Source organism: Tachysurus vachellii, chromosome 25, assembly GCF_030014155.1.
Source record: "Tachysurus vachellii isolate PV-2020 chromosome 25, HZAU_Pvac_v1, whole genome shotgun sequence".
NCBI lineage: Eukaryota > Metazoa > Chordata > Actinopteri > Siluriformes > Bagridae > Tachysurus > Tachysurus vachellii.
Window position 1 is genome coordinate 11,848,163 of NC_083484.1, and position 23,543 is coordinate 11,871,705.

The window sequence follows — 23,543 nt, forward strand, 5'->3', positions numbered from 1 at the left end:
AGAATTTAAAACAAGAAGAGTTTTATATTATATATTATATGACTACATAGTAATCCCAAAGTTATGGTATTATTTAAAATGGCAAGCGTGGACACCAAAATTTTATGCATAATGATGTTAGTCTTGAATCAAATCAGTTCATGTATGTGTGCATTCTCTACAAACAGTGTGTCCAATGAATGCAGTCATTAATATTCACAAGACAAAGACCAAATCAATAAATGTTATTTTTATTTAATGTTGAATGTATTGTTTGCATTCATATTTTGTTTGTGCTACAACTCTGGTAATAAGAACAGTGAAATTTCACTGCTTTTGGTTGCCGTCTTTGCGGCTTTCCGCCGATTAACGTTATAGATAAATGCCTCCAGCTCTGACTGCGCGTGCACGCTGCGCGTTCTCGTGCTTCTCCGGTCAGATAAAGCAGACAGCTGATGACGCACTTTTGAAAGACTACAACGCACGCGCGATAAAGCAAAGTAAAAAAAAATCGCTCTTAGATCAAACTGATAAATAATTTTCTTTCCCATCGACGACATGTCCTGCATTTTAATGTAATTTTTATTGTTTATTTATGAAAGTAAAAATTATACTTATACTTATGGGTGGTTGAGATCACAGACAGGAGGGCTGGAGCCACCCTAAAGAAGGTCTAGAACCGCCCCTGGGGATGGGATAGATGGAATGAACATGACAAGGAGAACATAAAGTGTGATGAGGATGGGAAACATCTGATTACTGTATCATTGCTTCATGCAATAACTTGCATAAGTATTTGCCCCCCTAATCAACGTTTTGTTTTTCAAATCTCTTACTACATTATCGTGTCTCTCGGCAGGTGGCGCACTACGCCACGTTATCACCAAGTTACACGCTAATAATTCCACAGAAGAAAAGGAATGACGACTTTCTAACTACATTTTACTCTTCGGGTATTTTTTCCTCTATTTATTGGAATATTAGAGGCCTTTAATAGTCAAGGTAATGATATATTTGTTTGTGAAAAGCTTACACACAAGGGAACGTTTTTACAAGCGCTCACCGACAAGTAATTTTCATTTTCAGGATTGCTAAGTGCAGGGATGCTAATTTTGCTAAACAAGTTTGCCAAAGACTGTTGTTATTTATTTATTTATTTCTCCGACTACGTTTAATTTCGAGGAATACATATTAGCAGTAGACACTTATAATTATATGTAAATATTTAGCGGTTTATACTCCTCAAATAGCCAGCTAGCTAGCTAAGCTACGTTAAGCTAAGTTATGCTAAGCTAAGCGAGCAATGAACACAAACATTAGTGTATGTATTCGCGCTTGATTTTGGTGCTAACTTCCCTTCTTTACATTTTCTTTTTATGTGTTTAACTCTATACAAGATGTAAAAGTATGATAGTAGAATAGAATAAAGGAGAAACGTTGTAAATTGGCAGTGAGATTTGGGTCTGTGATAAATATCGTTTAGTCTCGCGATATTTAGAGTGACTGCTTAACACCAGGTTTGTCCCTTCAGGAGGTGAACGTGTTATGGTCTCCTGATGGACTTGACCAGTCTGAAACCTTCCTCTGATGAAGTGCTTTGTTGTGTTGACAGTGTGCTTTGGGACGTTTTGTTGCTGCATGACGAATTTAATTAGATGCATTTCTCCTTAAATTGGTAGACAAAATGACTTCTGCGTTTAATTCTTTCGCTCCCATCATGAGTTACATCATTAAAGCGTAGATTATCGAACTTGTTACAGAAGCAGCCGTGTAAGACGAAACCGTGACACTACCACCACTATGTTTCAATGTTTGGGGGAAGTCGTGACCTAACGGTTAGAGATTTTGACTCCTAACCCTAAGGTTGTGGGTTCGAGTGGGTTCCCTTGAGCAAGGCACCGAACCCCCCAAGTGCTCCCCGGGCAGCGCAGAATAAATGGCTGCCCACTGCTCCGGGTGTGTGTTCACGGTGTGTGTGTGTTCACTTTGGATGAATTAAAAGCAGAGAACAAATTCTGAGTATAGGTCATACTCAGTAAACTTGACCGTATGTCACGTCACTTTCACTTTTTCACAGAAGAACGCTCGGATCATGGACAGATCCTTACTTTCTCTACTTTGGAGTAAATACGTAAACATAAGTGTTTATATTAATGTGGTGGTGATGGTTGATAGATGACCATCTCTCTGTTCTAGGAGTCCCTCATGATGGCACTAAAATCAGGCGAGGAGCGCCTCAAGGAGATGGAGGCAGAGATGGCGCTGTGAGTACCATTATGTCTATGTACCATTTTCCATTTTTTACCTAATGTCCTAATATATAAACTTGTGTGCATGATGTAATATGGTCCCAATATTTGCAGTCAATCTTCATCAATCAATAATGATTTCTGTGCAGGTTTGAGCAGGAGGTTTTGGGAGGACCAGTGGCTGTGAGTGCAGGAGGGCCTACTGTAGTGGAGGTTCCTGTGGCTCTGGCTGTGCCAGCCGTACAAGCTCTGTCAGTAGTTCGGCCCATCATAGGCACCAACACCTACCAACAGGTACATACTGCAAACCACAAACAAATTTTCTTAAAGTTGATTGCAGGTGATGGTAATTCCAGGTCATTCCAACTGATTGAACATAATAGAAACATATTTAAATTTGGATGAATGTATGGATAAGTAAATCAAGATGATTTATAAGTCAAAAGTGTGGGGCATATTAAGGCATAGCTTTAATAATTTAATATCTTAAATATCTGTCCTTTCGTTCAGCAAGTTTTGCTGAAAAAGCATTTCATGATTCTGTTCTCCTATCTGTCCCTAGAAGTAGCTCTTAGAAGCTAATCTGATCCTAAATAACAGTTTAAGATTATGTCTAGTATGTGTTGATCTGAATGACTGAGTTGAACTGATTTCTGTTTTTATTAGATTTATGTTATTAACTCATCTAGCAATTTTAAAAGAAGAAACAGGTTGCTCCATTAGACATCTAAACCATTCACTTGTTTATTGCCTTAGTAACCAGTTTGGTTCAATTATTAAGACATTGCTTTGGAAATTTTATATATATTTTTTAAAATCATTCTGAAATGTCTGCATATATTTACTGTTCAAGGTGCAAATATGCAAATTTGACAAGCAGAAAATAAGAAAATGATCTTTCTCTTCCATCTGCAGGTCCAGCAAAGCTTGGAGGCTAGAGCTGCTACGCTAGTCGGACCTCCACCTCCTACATTCGTTGGTCCAGGTACTTCATTTATCAGTGGTTGTGTTGCTTTAAGTTATGGTACAGCATCAGCACTGATGTAATGTTGTTTGTTTGTTTTTAAAGCCGTACCTGCAGTGCGGCCTCCACCAATGATGAGACCTGCATTTGTTCCACACATTCTCCAAAGACCAGGTAACTGGCCAACAACATATCATGTCAGTTTAATCTTGTCTTGTATGATATCCTCACTCTCAGTTTATTTGTTTAATGCGTCTCTCAGGTGCACAGAGACTGCCAATGATGCGTGGCCCTCCACCACAAGGTATGCTGGCACCTCCACTGCCCCGCCCTCCTCCTCCACCACCAATGATGATGGCACCCCCAATGGCCGGACCCCCTCAGCACCCCATGGCTTCCATCGGACCACCTATGGGGCCCATGAACCCAGTTCCACCTGTAAGGGATTTCATTTCCATTGAACAAAAACACTAGCACTTTTGACACCAAAAAGAAATTTCTAACTTGTTAGCAAAAGAAGATATAAGTAGCTATTGTAATATAAAACAGTAATAATTCATATTTCGCATATTGCAAATGTAAGGATTTAGAAGAAAATGAAAAAAGATATAACTTTATTGATTTGAAAACTATTCCTCTACAAACAAGCTTAAAGCTTTTTATTCATAGATTCCTAGTGTTTTTATTCATGAGTTTAATGCATCAGTAAAATCCATTCAATAAAGGTAGTTTTGCTAGTGGCTGCAGAAATGAAGTCAAATTAAAAATTTTCTTTTTCTTTTTTTTTTCCTGTAACAGGTTGACACAATGAGCCAAGTGGTGACAGCTCCACCTCGGCCAGTGACACAGGCACCACTTAAAGTCACCCCCAGCATTATCCAGGCCGCCCCCACCGTATATACAGCACCACCTGCCCCAAAGAGACCAGACATGAGAGCGCAAAGACAAGCACGCATTGTAAAGACTTTTTCCCACATATAGTACCTAACACTTCAAAAGATTCTCTTTCACATGTACCTTTAAACTTTAGAGAATGTTAATTGTAAGCCATTTGCCACTAATGAGTCAGTTGAAATGGGGTTTTAAGAGTAATATCATTTGAATTTATCTCATTATGGTGTTTTATCCAAGTCATTGGTTAAACCGCTCTCCTTAAGATCACTGAATGTTAAGCAAAACAAGCATCAAAACAGATGATCATGTTCTAGTTTTGTTTGTTTGCTGATCACCTCTTTGTTCTTACTCTTTAACTTGAGTTATAGTGGTTTTGTTAATCCTTGCTGTGTGTTTGTGATGCATTTCAGGAGGAGCTGGCAGCATCAGTAGCTGAACAGCAGGCAGCTGCGTTGGCTGCCGGGCTCCTGGAGGCTAAGAAAGACAGCGTCACGGACGACAGCGTCATCGGACCTAGCATGCCTGAGCCGGAGCCTGTACACACAGAGGTACTGAACCTTCCATCCAGTCGTCGTAAAATTTATAAACATTCAGCATCACATAAGATTTGCAGGTATGAGCCATATAATAATTAGTCACTATGAATTAAGCTATCATGAATATTAATACACCGTGGACATATCACAAATTTATGAGCTAGTAAACTGGATACTGAACATTAAAATGTGCCGCCCAGTTGCTCGGATGCTAACTAGGTTAAAATGTGCTAACGTGATTCAATATCACTTAATCAAATAAAGTATGGTGATTTTATATTCTAGTTAAGTGGATTAATGCAGGCTAAGGTAAATAAATGACCTTATACAAAGCTTTTCAAAAGTTGTTCCACAGTGTTCCCTAATGACTGTGGTCTTTTTGACAAAGGCTTCAGGGTGTTGGTTTCCAAATTCTCCACATTTCAGTCAAGATCAAGCATCTGTGGGAACATTTTGGACAGTTCTGAAAAAATTAAAAGGCATTAATGTTTCGGAGCAGTCTTGTTGCAGATTGTATGTACGTGATGTACAAGTTTAATTGCCTGCTTGTGTAGCCACCAGAGAGCGTTACGGAGGATAAGAAGAAAGGCAAACAGGAGAAGGTGAGGAAATGCATCCGCACAGCCGCAGGCGTCACTTGGGAAGACACCAGCCTAACAGAGTGGGACACAGGTACATGGATTATCACTGTTTACACTCGAATATGTATGTACCAAAAGGTTCATGTTTTAAATACAGTAGCTTTAAATTATTATTTTTTTAAAAGTATGTTTCTTCTGGGCTCTTATTTATTCAGACGACTTTAGGATATTCTGTGGAGACCTGGGTAACGAGGTGAATGACGACATCCTGACAAGAGCATTCGGTCGCTACCCGTCCTTTCTGAAGGCTAAGGTGGTACGAGACAAACGCACTGGGAAGACCAAGGGTTACGGTTTTGTCAGCTTTAAGGACCCCAACGACTATGTGCGCGCCATGAGAGAAATGAACGGTGAGTGGAGATCTAGCACTTTGGAACCATGTTCACATGATGCAGATTAAGCCCAGACCCCGGATGAAAAATGCGTTTGTCTCTAATTGAATCCAAGACTAGTTTTTGATATTTAAGGAAGCATAATCCTGAATTATGATGTATCCTTGGAAAATTTCTAACCACTGTGTGAAAATCTCTCCTCTGTTCTTGTATGCCTACAGGAAAATATGTAGGCAGCAGACCCATCAAACTGCGAAAGAGCACATGGAAAGACAGGAACCTAGAGCTTGTACGCAAAAAGCAAAAGGAGAAAAAGAAGCTTGGGCTTAGATAAGCTCAGAGAGACTGAGTCAAAACCGTAGTGCAAGTGTGAGACCGTGTTTACCTCCATCTCCTGCTGCACACAGACAGCCTCAAGATGGAAAAGACTGGAATATATTGATGTATACTGTGGTAGCAGAGGATATATGTGGATCAGTAACACTGGTTATTTAAAGTGTGAAGCTTTGATTAATGACATTGGCTGCAGTGCAATAGCAGGTTCTCATTTCAGTCGCTCGTCCCGGCTCATTAGAATGCACTGCACTGATACCTCCTCTTTTTATATTGATCTAAGTCTTTTACAGTTGCTTTCAACATCCACTTTCAAACGTATGTAGTACAGTTTTGTGTTTTATCTCGATTTTTGCTCATCCAGTTACCAGAACTAACCATCTTGCTCTTTTATATTGAAGTTAGAAGGAGCTTGTGAACAATAATGCAAAACTTGTAATAAACCTCATGTTTCATGTTTATTTTGTAGTGTTTCATCTGTGTTAGCTAGATTATTTGACTCATTAAATAAAGGAGTTCTTGAGTTAAAATTTGTAAATGAATATGATTTTTAAAAACCTGAGTAAATACGAGAAAGTGTGGCTTGTCACAGACATTTGTTCTTAGTAAACTACATACATGTAGTCACACGAAGTGAAATGCTTTAAGTTTTCGCATCTCCCAAGTTATGAGCAGGTTGGTCAGAATGTGGACTTGAACCCCGACCTTCTGATTAGTAACCCAATGCCTTAACCACTGAATTATATGATCAGGGCTGGAGTGGGTTAAATCAGGCCAGTAACCAATTAAATCAATGGAAATATTAAGAACAGGTACAAATAAATGTAACAATGATATTTTAACGTCTATAAAGTATTTTGTCATTTAGACTAGTCGAATATGTTGCAGTTCCTAAGCGTTCCACTAGGTGGTGCATCAACATTAGAGTGTTTATTTGCAAGTCTACATCTTACAGCACATACTATTTTCTCTCTCTCTCTCTCTCTCTCATTTTTTAACAGGAAACGCTAACCGAAAATAAGTTTTTGTAATTGCTTCCTCAGAAAAAAATGTTTCGTTCCCTGTCAGCCCTGCATTGAATAAGATCATGTGTTTTGAAAAAGCCTCATTTCCTAATTTCATACTGAGAGTCCACTTTTGCTTCAGCATGAAGCGATTTTTGACAATAGTGACCGAGCTAAACGCAAACACACCATAGTATCCAGGATGCAGAGAAGGGGGACTGGTAGGATTTATCATAGCTTCCTTACATACTGTATATTTCAGCTTGTATTTGTCTCTTAATTCTTAATTTCTTATTTGTTACTTTTGCAGTAGAAGGTTGAGCTTTGAATCTTTTCAAACTGTTTAACTTATCTGATGATAGATAGATAGATAGATAGATAGATAGATAGATAGATAGAACTTTGTCATTGCATAGTACAGGTACACAGCAACAATTGTGATAGACAAGTGCAGATAAATAGACAAGTGCAGATAAATATGTACAACATGTTTATATAGATGTAAATGTAAACATATGTACAGCATATATATGTGTGTGTGTGTGTGTAGATATATAGATGTAAACAAAAAAAAAATATATACATACGTATAGATAGATAGATAGATGTAAACATATGCACAGTGAATATATATAAAGGCTATAAGATGCACATAAATATGTGTAGAGGATGAGGAGTATAAAAAATACAATATGTAATATGTACATTGTATGTATTATGAATATATTCGCATGTAATCGTTCCACTTGCTTTCCACCCGCATCACATTAATCAATGGAGGACTGAATCTTTTTTAAAGGGATTTTTTAAAGATATGTAACAAAATAGCTTTTAAATCTATTATTTCTTACTTTAATCTTATCTTGTCTTACTGTCAAATAAATATGCTGGAACATGTCTGAGTGCTGCAGCATTGGAGAATAGAAAAGCGACTACTTGAAGAAAGTGGTGTTTAAAGAAGTATAGTATGTCAGTGCAAAAGACAATATGAGATATTAAGATATATTTTCTTTATAAAAATATTTGTATGAGGTAATTGAGTTGAGTTAAAAAGGGTATGAGATATTTGAGTTAATTGAGTGAAAAGGTATGAGATAATTGAGTTCATTGAGTTAATTGAGTTAAAAATGTATGAGATAATTGAGTTAATTGAGTTAAAAGGGTATGAGATAATTGAGTTAATTGAGTTAAAAAGGTATGAGATACTCGAGTTAAAAGGTAAGATAATTGAGTTAAAAATTTATGAGATATTTGAGTTAATTGAGTTAAAAAGGTATGAGATAATTGAGTTAAAAAGGTATGAGATAACTGAGTTAATTGAGTTAAAAAAGGTATGAGATAATTGAGGTCCCACTTCTTACCAAGATGTGCTCATGACTTAATAATCTTGTTCTCGTGCATTACTAAGTCGTGTCCTTGACTTAATTATCTAATTTTTGTGTTACAAAGTATCATAAAACTATCTCGTTCTCATTATTATTATTATTATTATTATTATTATTATTATAGGTGTGTCACCAGCGGAGCTCCGTACTAGACGTTAATACTAATACTCTAATACTAGAGTTGTTTGTGTTTGCTTACTTCAACAAGATACTAGCAAAAACAGACAAGTCGTGTGTGTGTGTGTGTGTGTGTGTGTGTGTGTGTGTGTGTGTGTGTGTGTGTGTGTGTGTGTAGCATCCAAAATGCCGACCACTATTGAGGGAACATCCTCAGTCTATTTCCCCCCTCCCTCCCTCGCTGAGAGGCGCGCGCCTGGATTCCTTTTGTGCGAGCGGGCACTTCAAGGATCGACCCATTCTGGAAAACAGGGGGAACACGGTGATCGTCTTATCGAAATAAAACTGCAGCTGAATCGAACGCTGAGTTCTGTCCAGCGGAAACATTTTACGAACAGTTCAGAAATATTTTGGGTTGCTTTATACGTGTCATTTGCGCTATCGCGAACAGCAATAAATATGTGTCATACGTGGCTCCACCCGCGGGAGCTTCCATGGCGGCGTCTAACAGACCCCCAGCTTTTCCCCCTGATTGGTTCGTGTGTTTAGACGCGAAGGATGAGAAGGTTCAGAGCGGCTGCTCACATGGGTAAAGGACGTATGCTGTAACCATGCAGTTACCGCTGGAACAATGGCAAATAATCAACTGAGTTCCTTGTATGAATCCAGTTTCACAGCAGAGTGGAATTGTTTAAGGAAGTACTAAAGCTCCTGGACGACACTATGCTGTTTATACACTGAACGCGTCTCGCCTCCTCTTCCTCCTCCTCCTCTTCCTCCTCTTTCCAGATAGCGGTCGCGTCGTCTTGGTACGAGTTATTGCAGTCGTTTGGAAAGATCAAAATGTAAGGAAAAACTTCGATTCATGTCGTCAGGCAAAGTAGGAGCTTCGCGATCGTACCGAGGACCGTTATATACAGACAAACGCGTTGACTTAAACACAGAGGTCCTCAGCTTGCAGCTCTCTGATCAGGATCCCGGAATGGTGGTACGTGTGTTTTGCTTTTGTTTAGATCTAATTTGGATGGTTAATATGCAGCGTTTATATGGGAACCCGGTTGGGACAAAACGCACGAGTCGGGGTTGTCAAGGAGACCACGCAACTTGACGTGTGTGCAAATGAGTTAGCTTGCTAATCTAATCTTTGTGTCTGGTTTGTTGTTCGTGTTGCCAGTTAACCCTGGAGACTGTGTAGTATTCTATCATTCTGGGTTTTGTCCATAATCTGATGCTGAACACAAAGCCTAGGTGATGGTCTCAGAGCCCCTCCCTTTATTATTTTGTGTGTGTGTGTGTGTCTGTGTGTGTCTGTGTGTGTGTGATGGTAAACTGATGAACCACATGCTTCCATTGTTTTGGTTCCTCCACATCTTTAAAATGGTCTTGTGCTCTAACAACGATACGTTTTGATTATTCTGATTAAAGCCACATCAAAACAGTCTCGGAGGTATAAGCATCGAAAAACACAACAGCCTCTCGCATCGTTGGATTTTGTCTTGTTTTCGGGTTTGGAGAGTCGCTTCAGGTATGCTGATGTTCTGGGAACACGTCCACAACAGATGGATGTTTGCCCCGTGAATGGTTTGCTCAGAGTCGGTGGATCAGCCAGTTCCACAGAAAATAAACCGGCCTGGAAAAGCTCGCCAAGGCAAACACAGCCTACGAAGAAATATCAGACGAACAAACTGCACTGTCCTTGTTGAAAGGCACTGTTACTTTTGTGGTTTTGTGGGAGCCTCATTCACAAGGACCTTGACTGATAATATATTATTATACTAAAATATACAAAATATATACCGCTCATGCTATTCTTCTAAAGCACACAGTTCATAATAAAACAAAACATTCATGATATTTTTTTTTAATCTAGACCCTGATCCCATCAGGGTGACCCTGAGCCCGTGTCCCATACTTGGTCAGGTCATTCTAAGGTATTGCAAAAAAAAGCACTTGGTAGAAATAGGCCTTCTAAACTCCCTCACCTAGCCCCTTTTATCAGTTTGTCCTAGTGTTTTAGACCTGTTTGCACTGGTTGCTTACAGCAATACAATACAATATCTAGAAAATGATACAAAAAAATAGTTGCCTCACTTTAACTTTGTTAGTCCTGGCACCAATTCAATACTCAGGATCAGTATTGGGTTAAGACTAGCAAAAAACGGTGGCAAAAATATTGGAGAAAAATGAAAAGGTTAACTTCAAGTTGATCCTGTAATAAATGTAAAAGATGGGAATTGGATTTGCAAAACTGAATCAAACAATAAAAAAAATGATGTTTTTGTTAGGATTGCTTTTTAATTATATTAAAAGCAATCTTTTATACCGTATTGTGGGCTTAAGTGTAAGAGTTTACATTTTTGTTTAAAGTTGTTTTTGTGAATTGCTTTTAAAAAAATCTCATTTTAAAGCTTAATTTAAAAAAAAAAAAAAAGAAAAGAATCATTGAATAGGTATCGATACTGGCTGATACTCGTGGTTTCACTATCGATATCATTATTAGGAGAAGAACGTGATATGATATGTCTTAATTTCATAGTTCCTCACTTCTGGGAAAACAACAATAAAATTGATGATTCATCCTTTACTAGTGTTGTGTTTGTCACAAGACTATTACACTCTCTTTAGTTGAGAGAGTATGTACTACCCCAGGAACAGGTATTCCTCTACAGTAGTGCATTACCCTGAACATTTTTTACATTTCCGGTCGCCTCTTGGATTGCCATTATTTGACAGGAACATTTTTTGTGGTGTTTCTGTCTATATGCACTATTGGGGTTTCTCTATCAGGACTAATGTTTTTATTTATCATTAAGATATCATATAGGGGGACACGGTGGCTTAGTGGTTAGCACGTTCGCCTCACACCTCCAGGGTTGGGGGTTCGATTCCTGCCTCCGCCTTGTGTGTGTGGAGTTTGCATGTTCTCCCCGTGCCTCGGGGGTTTCCTCCGGGTACCCGGTTTCCTCCCCCGGTCCAAAGACATACATGGTAGGTTGATTGGCATCTCTGGAAAATTGTCCGTCGTGTGTGAGTGCATGAGTGAACGAAAGTGTGTGTGTGTGCCCGGCGATGGGTTGGCACTCCGTCCAGGGTGTATCCTGCCTTGATGCCCGATGACGCCTGAGAGAGGCACAGGCTCCCCGTGACCCGAGGTAGTTCGGATAAGCGGTAGAAAATGAGTGAGTGAGTAAGTTATCATATGCCTTCTAATGATAACCGAATGTCTCTCAGCTGATCCCCTGATGCTTAACCTCGACTCAAACGTGCACCAAATTTAAACAGAATCTGTCCATCTAGGATATCGACCGTGTTAAAGTCAACTGGCGTAAGTTGAAGGGGACAGTGAGAAATCCTCCAAGGGTGAAACTCGGCCTCATTAAACTTGCTTTTCTTAATATTTAGCTACATCAACAAGCTATTATCAAGTTCGTTTAGCTTCAGCAGAGTTGTGGCATATCTCAAGCATTGTTTGCTGTTGTGTGAATCATATAAGGACTTAAACTTGGATTACTCTTTATTCCTGTTTCTAAAACGAACACATAAGCATAAGGACTTCAATCACACCCGTTAAGATTAGGCTAGAAAGAGCTTCCTCTACTTGTACTTTTCAAAGATCACAGTTCATCTGCTGTCTCTCAGGCCTCCTAAGGATGAGTTATGCACTGCCATGGTGTCAGCGGTAGGCAGTGGAGGTGTTTAATTACTCACACAGCATTGCGGTTTTGTTTGTAAGCTGTCTCAGGTGGTGTCTGCCACCAAGACACCAGGCTGTTTTGAGTGCTTTGGCTCCATTTTTTTAAAACTGGCCATCATTTGAAGATCAATACGGCCCCCAGGCTGATGCTTTGCTGAGTACCATAGTGCGTCTTACATAGTCCATTTCTGTAATCTTTGTATCAAAGCAAGGCCATGACTTTCTCATTGCATTCAGGAACTTTTTTCTCATTCGCACTGATGTTCCTGGCAGCCATGATGGTCTTTAACTCGGCCTGTGTTAACCTCCTTTACCATTGACGTTGTGGGTTGTGTTTTTATAGCTGCCTGTCCATAATTAGTGTAATTGGGGACCAGTCACATCTGTGGCCTGGGTTGCAAATTATGACTTCCTCTTTAATCTAGTGACCCCTACTATTCGTACATGTACAATCCGCATCTAGCGGGGAAAGAAAACAACAACTTCTATCAGTATGTGAGAAGCTCAGTATGCACACTCTTGTACATGCACAGCCACACATGTATGACCTTAGAAGTTAGCCTGTGTGAGTCAGAAATGTCTGTTATGTAACATTTCGTCTTTTCATGATCCATTGCCACTCAGGTTGTTGCATAAATAAGCTCTAAATGCTAACTGAAGTGAAAGAAAGCGAGTGAGCACAAATGCATGGGGCTATTGTATACTTCCTAACCCTTATCTTTATTTATTTTTCTTTATGCATCCTGTTTACATGTACATTTATGTGACCAAAATCATTTTATCCGTGCCCATTTGCACCTAGACAAGACCAATCTGTCTTACACCACATTATATGGCAGCTACTGGTTTTATCTTATACCATGAAGGTAAGGTGCAGGGTTGAATATAACCTTGAATATCGGTTCTAAACAAAGATGTACAACAAAATGTCCTGAGAGACAGGCACTCGTTACTTTGGTATTAAGTAACCTTTAGCCATTCACACTTCACAAACGATGGCACTTCTCCAAACATAGCATAACAATCTGAATCAAGTGTTCAGCAGCAGAACATATCAGAAATATATCAGCAGAAATATCTAGTCTGTAGTTCTGATTAAAAGCTAAATTTTAACATTGTTACAGGACTCGTAAATGAGGTTAGTTTCTACTTCCTTATCCGTTGCAACCTTGCTTGTGGACGTATACCTTTGGGTCACAATTGAAGAAACTATCCAAGAAAGACAGTTAATGGCGTCCAGCCTATATCACTTACAGCCATGTTATCATTGACATTTATGATAACCTACATACAACTTACCTCACCCTAGCTGATATCCATTTTACCTCAGCACTATTGAATTCTCCATTCTGATTTGACTGAGGATGTTAATCTATATTCTATAACAGCAGCTCTGACAGCAGTTCCAGATATGCTCATACTACTGTGTTGATATTTTGAAACTTATCAAAAGGGCATTTTCTTTTTGAACTGAGTTTAGAATTTTAGATTTTGAACTAGAAATAGAAAATGTACTGTACAGCTTTGGCTTATTTCCAGGGAAATATTTAAAAGGTAAAATTCTTAATATTCTTTACCTGTTACAACACTGGTTTAATACTTTCGGCACACGATTTGTGCCAAGGTTTCCCAAAAAGCCAAGGTTTCCCAAACCACATCTTAATGGTCCTCTGACCAATGTCGTTGTGACGTTGTTCATCCAGGGCTGAACATTCAATCATGCCATCATTCATTTTTGGTGAATAATTTTACACCACTCAGATGCTCTTACTATGATGTGTTGATTTGTGAAAGGGATCAGGAAGGGTGTTATTAGCTCAAGCAGCTTATTGAGGGTGACTGAAGCCCCAGCTGTGTCTTTGACCTCTTTCCCAGACTGCGAGTTCACACTGCTCCCTCAGGTCAGAGTCAGTGCTTATTTAGTCGATGACCCACCATCATGCCTCATCAACCCTCATCTCACCACCCTTGCTCTCTCACTCTTTCTCTGTCACAGGGAGGCAAATCACTCTGTTATAAAGGACACACTTTGCCTTAATTTTACTTGAATTTCCATTGCAGTAACTCACTTAAGCGTACCAAACGCAGTGAAATTTGCCTCACAGAAGAGCCAGTTGACTCGAATGGGGAAGGATCGCAAGAATCCAGCACCAAAAAGAATCCACTTCTTTTCGCAAATTAAATTTACTTCAAGTTTGTCAAGACAGACTTGCTTAACTGTATAATTATGTTGAGAAGCAAGAAAACAAAAATTCGGGTCTCGTTTTCCTGAATAACCAAGAATGAAAATTGTTAATTAAGTAGCTATCTTATTGGACGCACCTTATTTTCAGAATATGCCGTCATGTTTATATTTATAAAAAGGAAATTAGCTAGCTAACATTACCTGTTAATTGAATTACACTGTTCCTTTGGCCATAATTACTGAATCCCTCCTAGCTAAGGAAGTCTAGTTTGTCTTCTGCTTTATTCAGTGGTGGCTATAAAACAGGATTTTTGCAATCTGAAGCCTTTTATTTTTTCATCGCTAACTCTGGAAATTAGACTTTATTCCAGAGTCAACATATAAAACTACAGATGTCTTCATTTGGCTGGTTTCTTTCTTTCTGCTTGGAAGATGAAGAGGAAGTTTCCTCCTTTGTTCTTTTATTTTAATGAATTTTTGTGGCTCAGCAAGGTCCGAGTCAGAGCTGCACTTCCCTTATGATTAATAATGCATAGCCTAGAGGGTAAAAATCACATAAAGCAAGCAGCAAGCTTATAAAAACACTATTTGCTGCTTTGAAGAGGACTGCATTAGTTTGTATGTACTTTTAGCTCTGTGTTGCCACGACAACATTGCCGAGCAATCCAAAACTTGATTATTTTGTGCTAGATTTACCAATGAATTTATTTTAGATCTTTGCAAATCTTTTAAAATGTATCCAAATAAATTCTGCTGACTGGAATTGGCTTGACTTTCAATTTTAGGTTGCTCATTTCTATCACATGACCCATTTCCATTCGCACCTTCATGGCAAGGTCTAAAGTGTGAGCCGCTCCTATAGAAACAGCTGCTTTGAACTTGTGCCCACGTCACGCGGTGCCAGCACAAGCGCTCTCGGAGTGGCATCATTCCTGCAGCCACCCCCACCCTTCACAGAAACCACATCATCTAGCAACTCGGCCAAGAGACACTCTCGTTTTCTCATCTTTATTTCCCTTCTTTTTTCCCCTTGGTTGCAGAAAGACAGGCTCTCTCTAATACGCACCTTGCCTAACTCTTCTATTGAAGAGTGAATTCCATTCACTCTAATTCTTTTGCTTTTCTGTATTATGCCATTCACTCTAATTCTTTTGCTTTTCTGTATTTTTCCCTCCACCCTCCTCTTTTCCCTCCCCTTTTCTTCTTCGCTCTCATGTAGCCCCAGCTGGGATGCAGTGTTTAGTATGCTGCCCATGACTCTCTGTCTTTCCTGCCCCTCCACAGAAAGCAGGACAGGGTGTTTAGCAAAGAGGGGAATGTGGGGGTGGGATGTGGCAATGTGGGAGCACAGTTTCTAAGAGACCCTCATCCGGAATGCTCACTCTAAGTATAACCCTATAAAAGTCTATCCTCGCTGTCTGTGGTTGGTCCCCCACTTTTTAAGCTTTGACACTCACAGCCACTGATCCTCATGGCCTTGAGCAATGGTTAGTGAGGGTTTTGTCTTTGCAGCAGGGAACCTCATGACATTGATCAGAGTGTAGTAATGGCCTTAGATATTCAGGGACATATCCATAATACGAGTGGTAGATCCTTAAATGAGGGCCTTCAGAAAATTGGGGGATGGGTAGGTTCCTAAAGACGAGGCTTGGGGAAGTATCCAGCAGAGGGAGGGGAGGTTCCCAGGGCTTTCAGAAGCCATGGGTGAAAGGGAAGGCCAAGGTCTGCTTTGTTCCATGGAAGGTCGAAGGTCTTTGGAAAACTGAGGAAAGAAACAGAACAGTTGCAGGACTTTATGAAAGAGATTAATGGCTGAAGCAGTGTCATCAGAACATGTATCAATGAATATTCTGTATCTCCTATGGTACAGACAATTGATCTTCAGTATTTTTTTTTTCAGGAAGATATTTACTGCTTTAATGATATGGAATGGGAAAGGACATTATTCTGACGTAGTGACCAGCTACTTGAAAACAATCTCAAGATACAATCAATTGATCCAAGACTCAAGGATCTAGGGCCCAACAGTGGATCTCTACCAACACTGGGAGTTGAACTCAACACCTTAACCACTGAGTTAGCATTACCCTGGTGCTAGTTACTTCTAATATTTTCTCTTGTACTCGGTATCTCACGAGTTTGCCAACATTTTTTTTCCCTCTCGCATTCTCCCACGGTGCTCCCATGATGCACCATTCACAGTCTACTCTTCCTGCACTGTCATTCATTGCATTCACTTCATTGTGGCCTAAACTATGATTGCAGGGTGGAGGGATAGGGGGAGAATGAAGACACATGAAAAGATTCAACACTGTCTTTGAACTAGTTCTTCCACCCTGGAGGGTAGGAAATGGGGAAGCACCCAAGTGGGAGAAAAAGACTGTAGGGTTTGCTTCTTGTCCACTTTTCTTCCAAAACAGAGGGAATAATCAAGGGTGAATCATAAATTTATTAGCTAGCCCGCCGGGCAGTTGAAAGCTTTAGTGTGCTTGTACAGGCCCATGATTTGGTTGCCTAGAAACCGAATAGTCCAAAGAATTGACTTATATAATGTGTGTCAAATTAGATAGTTAAGTACATTAATACAGACTATTAACGTTTGAGTATCCTCTGACAGAGATTATAAAAAGGATTGTTTCAGTTTGAAGCCATTGTCCTCAATATACCTGTGACCACATCCAAATAAGTTAGACTCATTCTGGATGTTAAGCAAGGTTTAAACCAGATAAACAGTTATGCTATTCCCTAGTGGTCACTACACAGATTTCAGATCTCAGAAATCATGAATTGTTCAGACTACATGAATTTCAACTACTTCAATTTGCAGTACTGTTTTTTGTGTGTGTGTTGTTTTGTCCAGTGTTTCGACATTTGTATGGTTTTGTGGTCATGAAAAGATAATCTGTCACGTGTACATGCTAACAAATTCCCCCTAGACATTCTGCTGTCTGTAAAGATGGCCATAGAAAGACAGATAACAATAACCTACGTCTGTTCTGCTTGGGCGCCTTGTCTGTTGTACCATTGTCCTGTTTTTGGGGTGAGACCAGGACATCAACTGTGAGGGGGGGAATCATAACCGCACACTCCAATTTAATTATAGACTGTTATAGATGTGGATATGTTAAAAGGGTGTTGTTTCTTTGTCTATATGTTAAACCTTTGTTATGAACCAAAGTGTAGCCACGCAGTCATTAGTATTTTGGTTAGAATTGTCAACTGGAAAATATCGTGATGGAGTGAAATGCAAGTTTATATGTTTAGGTTGCACAGTGTGTGTAGATAAGCTTGTTAGCTGTCAAGGCTAATTAGAGAGATGTCAAGGTTCAAGGGTGTTTGGGTAACAGACAACAAATGTACATGTATGAAACGGTATTGTGTGTATGACACACTTTCCTCCACACCCTCAGGCATAGACAATACCATGTGTCCCTACCACATACTGAGATAATATCTATTAATGTACCAGATATGACATATTTGTGTCTTTTGTTTCCTCCGAATATTGCAACAAGCTCATTTTAACGACGTGAACTGTTAATTGCAAGAAGTGTCTGTTCAGTTTAAGCACAAACTTGCATGCAGCTTCTTGTGGCTAAAGCCCAAGTGGTTTCTATAGAGATGCACACCCACATAACCGTAGATGCCCTGACAGCAGGCTTTTTCTATATTAAGACACTTGTGAATGTATCACTGCAACTGTGCTTTTACCAAACAACTACTGACTAACTTGCAGAAGTGACCAACACTTTGTGCAGGAGCAGACATATTGCTAGACCAGGCGCCTGAGACAAGATTACAGATCATTCACAGTTTTCATTCACAGGACAAGCAGTTATTTTATTTATTTATTTATTTTTACTTCACAAGTCATGAAAGAACACCACTTCCTATTCATCTTCACATAACAAAAGATCTCATTTGATCTGGATGTTAAACTGTAGTACACTCCAATTGTTTCATATTTATATCGCTTTTGTTTTTTTCCCCAAAGCAACTTGATGCTGTGGCACATGCTACATTTCTAGATCCACTTATTTTCACTAATCTTTCCAGAATCAGGAACATGAACCTTGAATGCTAGCATGACATACTGTCACTTCACAGTAAAAAAAAAAAGGGAACCTAGACCATATATGGTTTGACCATATATCTAGTGACCAAAGAACACAGCACTTCTTCTGCTCGCACAAGAGTTTAGTGTCTGTGGCTGAACTAAATTGGTTCACATGTTCGAGCTTTATGTTAGTGTGGTAATGATTATTCAGACACGTCAGTCCTGAGGAATTAAACGAATTTTTTTTTATTACAAAAGAGAAATAACCTCAAGTAAGAAATAAAAAACAATTTTAAAAAACAGTTGAATTATAAATGTGTTTCTGTGAAATTATTATTATTATTATTATTATTATTGTTATTTATTTCCATATTTTATATCAATTTGCAATAGTGTTAACCTAATAGCAGCACAGACCCCTCATATGTGTATTATGATGGAACTCATTTCCCAAGACAACAACAAAAACAAAATTGGTACTTAAATTAAATTTCTTTAACTTTTTAAGTAAAATAAGTTTGCCTTTTTAAGGCCGAGATGGTTGGATGAACATTGGAGTCTCAATGGAGACAGTGAAATTATATTTATGCAGCTGAGCCCACTGCTGCTTTCCAAGAGACCAGAAGCCTTTGCTGCAAAAATATGCTCTTCATCCCGACACATTGCCAAGGAGGCAGCATACTCCCCATACCAGAGAATTCCTCCCGGACCCCACCCCTCCTCCCCTAGCCGTCTGATTCCAACCTTGATTACAAATGTCTGCTTACTGTGTCTTCCACTTTTATTCAAAGAGGCTGAGATGCTATGCTTTCAGAATAATCTTTCTTAATTGAATTAATTTACCTGTACTTATTTATTGAGGATAATTATTGTTTATCCTGGAAAAAAAATCTGCCAGTCACCATTTTGTTAGAGGCAGTGGCATCTTATGGGTCTAATGCAGACTGTAAACCATTAATCAAGCCCGTCTAATTCTCAATATGTATTCTAAGATCAGACCTTCGAGTGGATTGTAAATGAACTAGCAAAAATTTATATATTGCATCTTTATTTTGAGGAGTCAAATGCAGAGTTAAAATACTAATTATAAGTATTGTATTCATTTTTTTTTTAAGTTTCACTTGCAAACACTGATTGCAGGTAGCTAAATAAATGTTCAAATTATTTTCTGAATTTTTACAGATCATCCAGAAATATTATGTTTTGTGATTTTGTTAGTTACTGATTAACCATTATTAACTATTTTCTTCCTGAACCAACCCTAGGTGTGTTTTTGTTGTTTAAGATGATTTCCTCAAAGTATTTCTAATCAGAGGTCATTAAGGAAGTGAAACACAACCCTGTTTGATGCAGTGTTTAAATAGATGCTTCAGTTATTTAGAGCTTTAACTGTACTAAATTTATTTTCTGTGTCTTTTACTCCAGGAGAGCAACGTTTCTTCTTTTACCTTTTGATTTTATACTGGAGTTTTAAGTTTTACCTAGCAAAATCCCTAAAGTAATAAAAGTTTGTGTCCATAATCCAAACTTAATCACTGGCTTCACACAACACTGATCTCTCGGCATTGTTTGGTAATAGGATTTGTGCTTAAATGACAGTTTACCTTTATTGCCCACTTATATTCATTTGGAACACCTACACACCTGATGATTCATGCATTTACCCAATCAAGCAGCAGCAGAGTACATATAATCCTGCACATACAAGTCAAGAGCTTCAGTTAATGTTCATGCAAAACATCAGAAACTGAACAGTTAAAATCCACAGCTTTTTTAAATCTGCAAGCCTCTCGCGTTTTGTTGAGCTTGTGCATGCTGTAGATTGAAATTCCTGTTATATTGGCTGGTTTAATGGAACAGGACTTGGTCTTCTGTGTTGTAGGCTATTCAGCATTTTGTGTCTGCTGAGATGCTTTTCTGCTTATCACAGTTGTAAAGAGTGGATGTTTGAGTTACTTTTCCAGTCTGCATTTTGCTGTGACCGCTCTCATCAACAAGGTGTTTCCACCCACAGAACAGACTCTCATTGAATGTCTTGGGCTTTTTCCTGTCATCAGTTTTTGAAATACTCAAACCAGTCTTTTGGGCACCAACAATCATGACTTGGACAGTGTTACTGAGATATTTCCCCAGTTCTGTTTTGTGTTGTGAACAGTAACTGAAGTACAGAAATAGATTTTATGCCTTGTACTATAATAGGATTCAAATTGAAGGATTGAATTGCCATTGTGGCTTATCACATCGTGATGTACTGTGCTTAGTCATTTTTATAACAGTAAATCATGCAGAACCAGAAACCAGATAACACACAGTTTATAGGTTTATAGTTTATTTCTCTGTCTCTTTGTAGGTCGGTATGGATTAGTTTTTACTCTAAATCCTTTATGTATCAGAATTAAGCCATTTGTTTACTTGTCGTCTCTTATCGATAAGGAAACATTCAGCCCTGGTCACCTATGACCTCTGAACATTTTATGTTATTTGTTCTTTATGAGGCTATTTCATCTTAAGCGCTGTGACACACTCAACAAAATGATACATGTCTGGTTTACTGTGTAATTTATTTTCATTGCCATAAGTGATGTCTGCTTGGGGGTTGATGGCTCCAGCTTTTGACTTTTGTCTTTACACTTGATCACTCAGTCAGATCCGTGGCATTAAAATGGCCTTTATTCTCCCTTTTTTGTGCCAAGTGTCAGGACCCCACTGGGTTCGGAAATGCGTCGTGTTTATGCGAGCAATGAGCCTGACCGAGATGCCTGGTAAGTATACCTTCCTCTTCACCTGTCCTCCATGAATGCAGGCTGGGGTTCAGCAACTCACAAATCACTTTCATCAGCAATTGAACCAAGTAATGGAATGATTACAGGCTAATGGTCATCATGTGCTCTGTATTTATATAAACATGTTTGATAAAGCTGGTGGCATACTTTAAACGAAAAAGGAACACAATGCAACCAAACTGCTGCCAACTCACAATCCTCAATATATAAAAAAAAAGAAACCCGCCGAATGCTTTTGAAAAATTGTAAGCAGAGTCGACTTAATCGCGCACAAATTTAAGAACACTGTTCGTCATTAAAAGCAACGCACATGTGCCAGCATTTATGGTTTAGCTTTAGAATGTACAATTTTACCACTAAGGGAATATGGAAGTCAACTAAAGCTGTACATTTTTGCTTTTTTAGATGAAGCAGAAGTGTACAATTTGCCTGAGAGAAGCTGAAGCAGAAAGGATTTAGCTGTTACTTTCACTTTGCTTTAATTAAATTAGGTGAATTTTGACCTGTGAATTTTTGAGGTTTGTGGTAAGAATGTGAACTTTCAGTAAGACAGAGGAGGCCCTAATTATAAAGAAGAGAGTAGTGTTCATTTTGTCACTTATTTTTAATTTAGTCTTAGTCTTGTGCAAAATGTCCTTGTTAGTTTTAGTCATATTTAGTCATTCACATATATTTTTTTGTTAGTCAAGTTTTAGTCGACTAAGTCTCGTCATTTTAGTCTAGTTTTAGTCAAAAGAAAACTCAAGGTATCTTAGTCAAGTTTTAGTCGACTAAAAGTCTTTTAATTTTAGTCTAGTTTTAGTCAAAAAATTTGTCTTTTTTAAAAAAAAAAAACACATTATTACTGAGATTATTACTGATAAACATTTCAGTAAAAAGTGTTTCACATATGTTTCACTCGAACTTGACTGCACATCACATTTTTTACTTTATTGATACTGCTTTTAATCATAATGCAAAGACCGGTCATCGGGACATAAGCTGTCATGTACAATAAAAGAGCCTGCGCAGCGACAGGAAATATAATTTAACACAAAAAGCCTAGACGGTGGACTTGCGCTCAGGATTTTTTATTTATTTATTTATTTTGAGCGGTGTGTGGACGAATTGTTTCTACGCACACACTAAACAGCGCAAAGCCACGAACTCGTTCTGAATATTTTAAAGGCGTAACAGCTGATGAAAAAGCAGAGACAATTTTAGACGAAAATGAAGAGATTTATCTTAGTTTTTATTTTATACAAAACATTTTCGTCTCGTCTTTTTTCGTCAACAATAATGCATGTTAATTTAGTCTTAGTCAGCGTTTTTGGACAGTGGTGCAGTCTTGTCATCGTCTCGTCTTAGTCATGAAAAAAAAGGTTGTTGACTAACATATTTCGTCTCGTCTCGTCTGACGAAATTAACACTAGTAGAGAGCACTCTAGTATTTCACCTCATTGTTTTTCTTAGTGTTGCTTGTCACACATCATTTTGGAAAAAAAAAAAATGCCGTTTCACACACTGGCATATTATAGGGCTTTTGTTTTAAAATTTTGTTCAGATTTTCTTGTTAGCCATGTTGGCATGTTTGGAAGGAGCAGAAAAAAAGTTACATTTTTTGATATGGTAAAGGGAATAATTGTGGAAAATGGTATGACTTTTGGTTGTGTATTAACTTTAACTGAATCATCCTCCATTCTACATTCAAGAAAGAAAGACTTATCACAAACCACGTCGCTCTAAACGAGCTGATATTTCAAGTCTTTTTCGTTTATTATCCCACCAGCTTTGCTCAGCCCAGTACTCACAGCCATTGCTCGTGGGTTTATATTTTTAAACATTGTAAATTGTCATTTGCCAATCATCAAACATTATCTGGAATACTGACACTAGGTTTTGGAATGCATTCTGTTCCAGTTACTGTTCATCCCTAAACTAGCAAAATGAATTTATTATGTTATAGTGACTCATATTGATTAAGGTTCACTTGCTGACTCACTGAAATTTGAACCCAGTTCTGCCCATATCTGTTAATGTGCATGTTGTCACCGCATATTTGTGTGTATGTATGTGCTTGCATGTTCGTCACTTGTGCGTATCGTTTGTGTGTTTTGTGCTTGTGCTATTGCCATGTGCTGTCTAATCTCTCCAGAATGTACAGTTGTCCTATAGTACTACCAGCTTCTCTATATGGGTACATTTTGAGGATTAGACCTTATTTATATGTAGCATCGAAGTACTTCCCTGTTTCTTCTAGGGAAAGGTTTCTGTGGATCATTGAACGGTCGTGGCTTTGTAGTGGTTTTAATAGTGGGAAGTTCAGCAGCTTGAGCCAGAACGTTGGCTGCCGTTCAGGACTAAAGATTCAAAGCCAACAGTACATTTTGCTAACATGTTTAGAAGATCTA

General features: G+C 38.6%; 2 protein-coding genes across 10 annotated transcripts in view; both read left to right on the forward strand.

The window, feature by feature from the left end:
• Positions 1 to 823: 823 nt before the first annotated feature.
• Positions 824 to 6,389, forward strand: rbm42 (RNA binding motif protein 42). The gene is made up of 11 exons (XM_060862097.1): positions 824 to 981; positions 2,176 to 2,243; positions 2,378 to 2,522; positions 3,144 to 3,213; positions 3,298 to 3,366; positions 3,455 to 3,630; positions 3,991 to 4,149; positions 4,497 to 4,634; positions 5,177 to 5,294; positions 5,419 to 5,613; positions 5,817 to 6,389. The coding sequence occupies exons 2-11, from the start codon at positions 2,185 to 2,187 to the stop codon at positions 5,927 to 5,929; spliced, it is 1,242 nt and encodes a 413-aa protein (XP_060718080.1). The 5' UTR covers positions 824 to 981; positions 2,176 to 2,184; the 3' UTR covers positions 5,930 to 6,389.
• A 586-nt stretch (positions 6,390 to 6,975) lies between these two features.
• Positions 6,976 to 23,543, forward strand: part of arhgap33 (Rho GTPase activating protein 33) — a 44,887-nt gene continuing 28,319 nt past the window's right edge. For 2 of the 9 annotated variants that reach the window (XM_060862303.1, XM_060862307.1), the window contains exons 1-2: positions 9,286 to 9,422; positions 21,064 to 21,132. In XM_060862303.1, the coding sequence (XP_060718286.1) occupies positions 21,102 to 21,132 (31 nt within the window). In that variant the 5' untranslated portion in view covers positions 9,286 to 9,422; positions 21,064 to 21,101. Of the gene's footprint in view, positions 7,154 to 8,862; positions 9,423 to 21,063; positions 21,133 to 23,543 lie in introns of those variants that run through there. The other 7 variants (XM_060862300.1, XM_060862302.1, XM_060862306.1 and 4 more) reach the window with 7 other exon arrangements.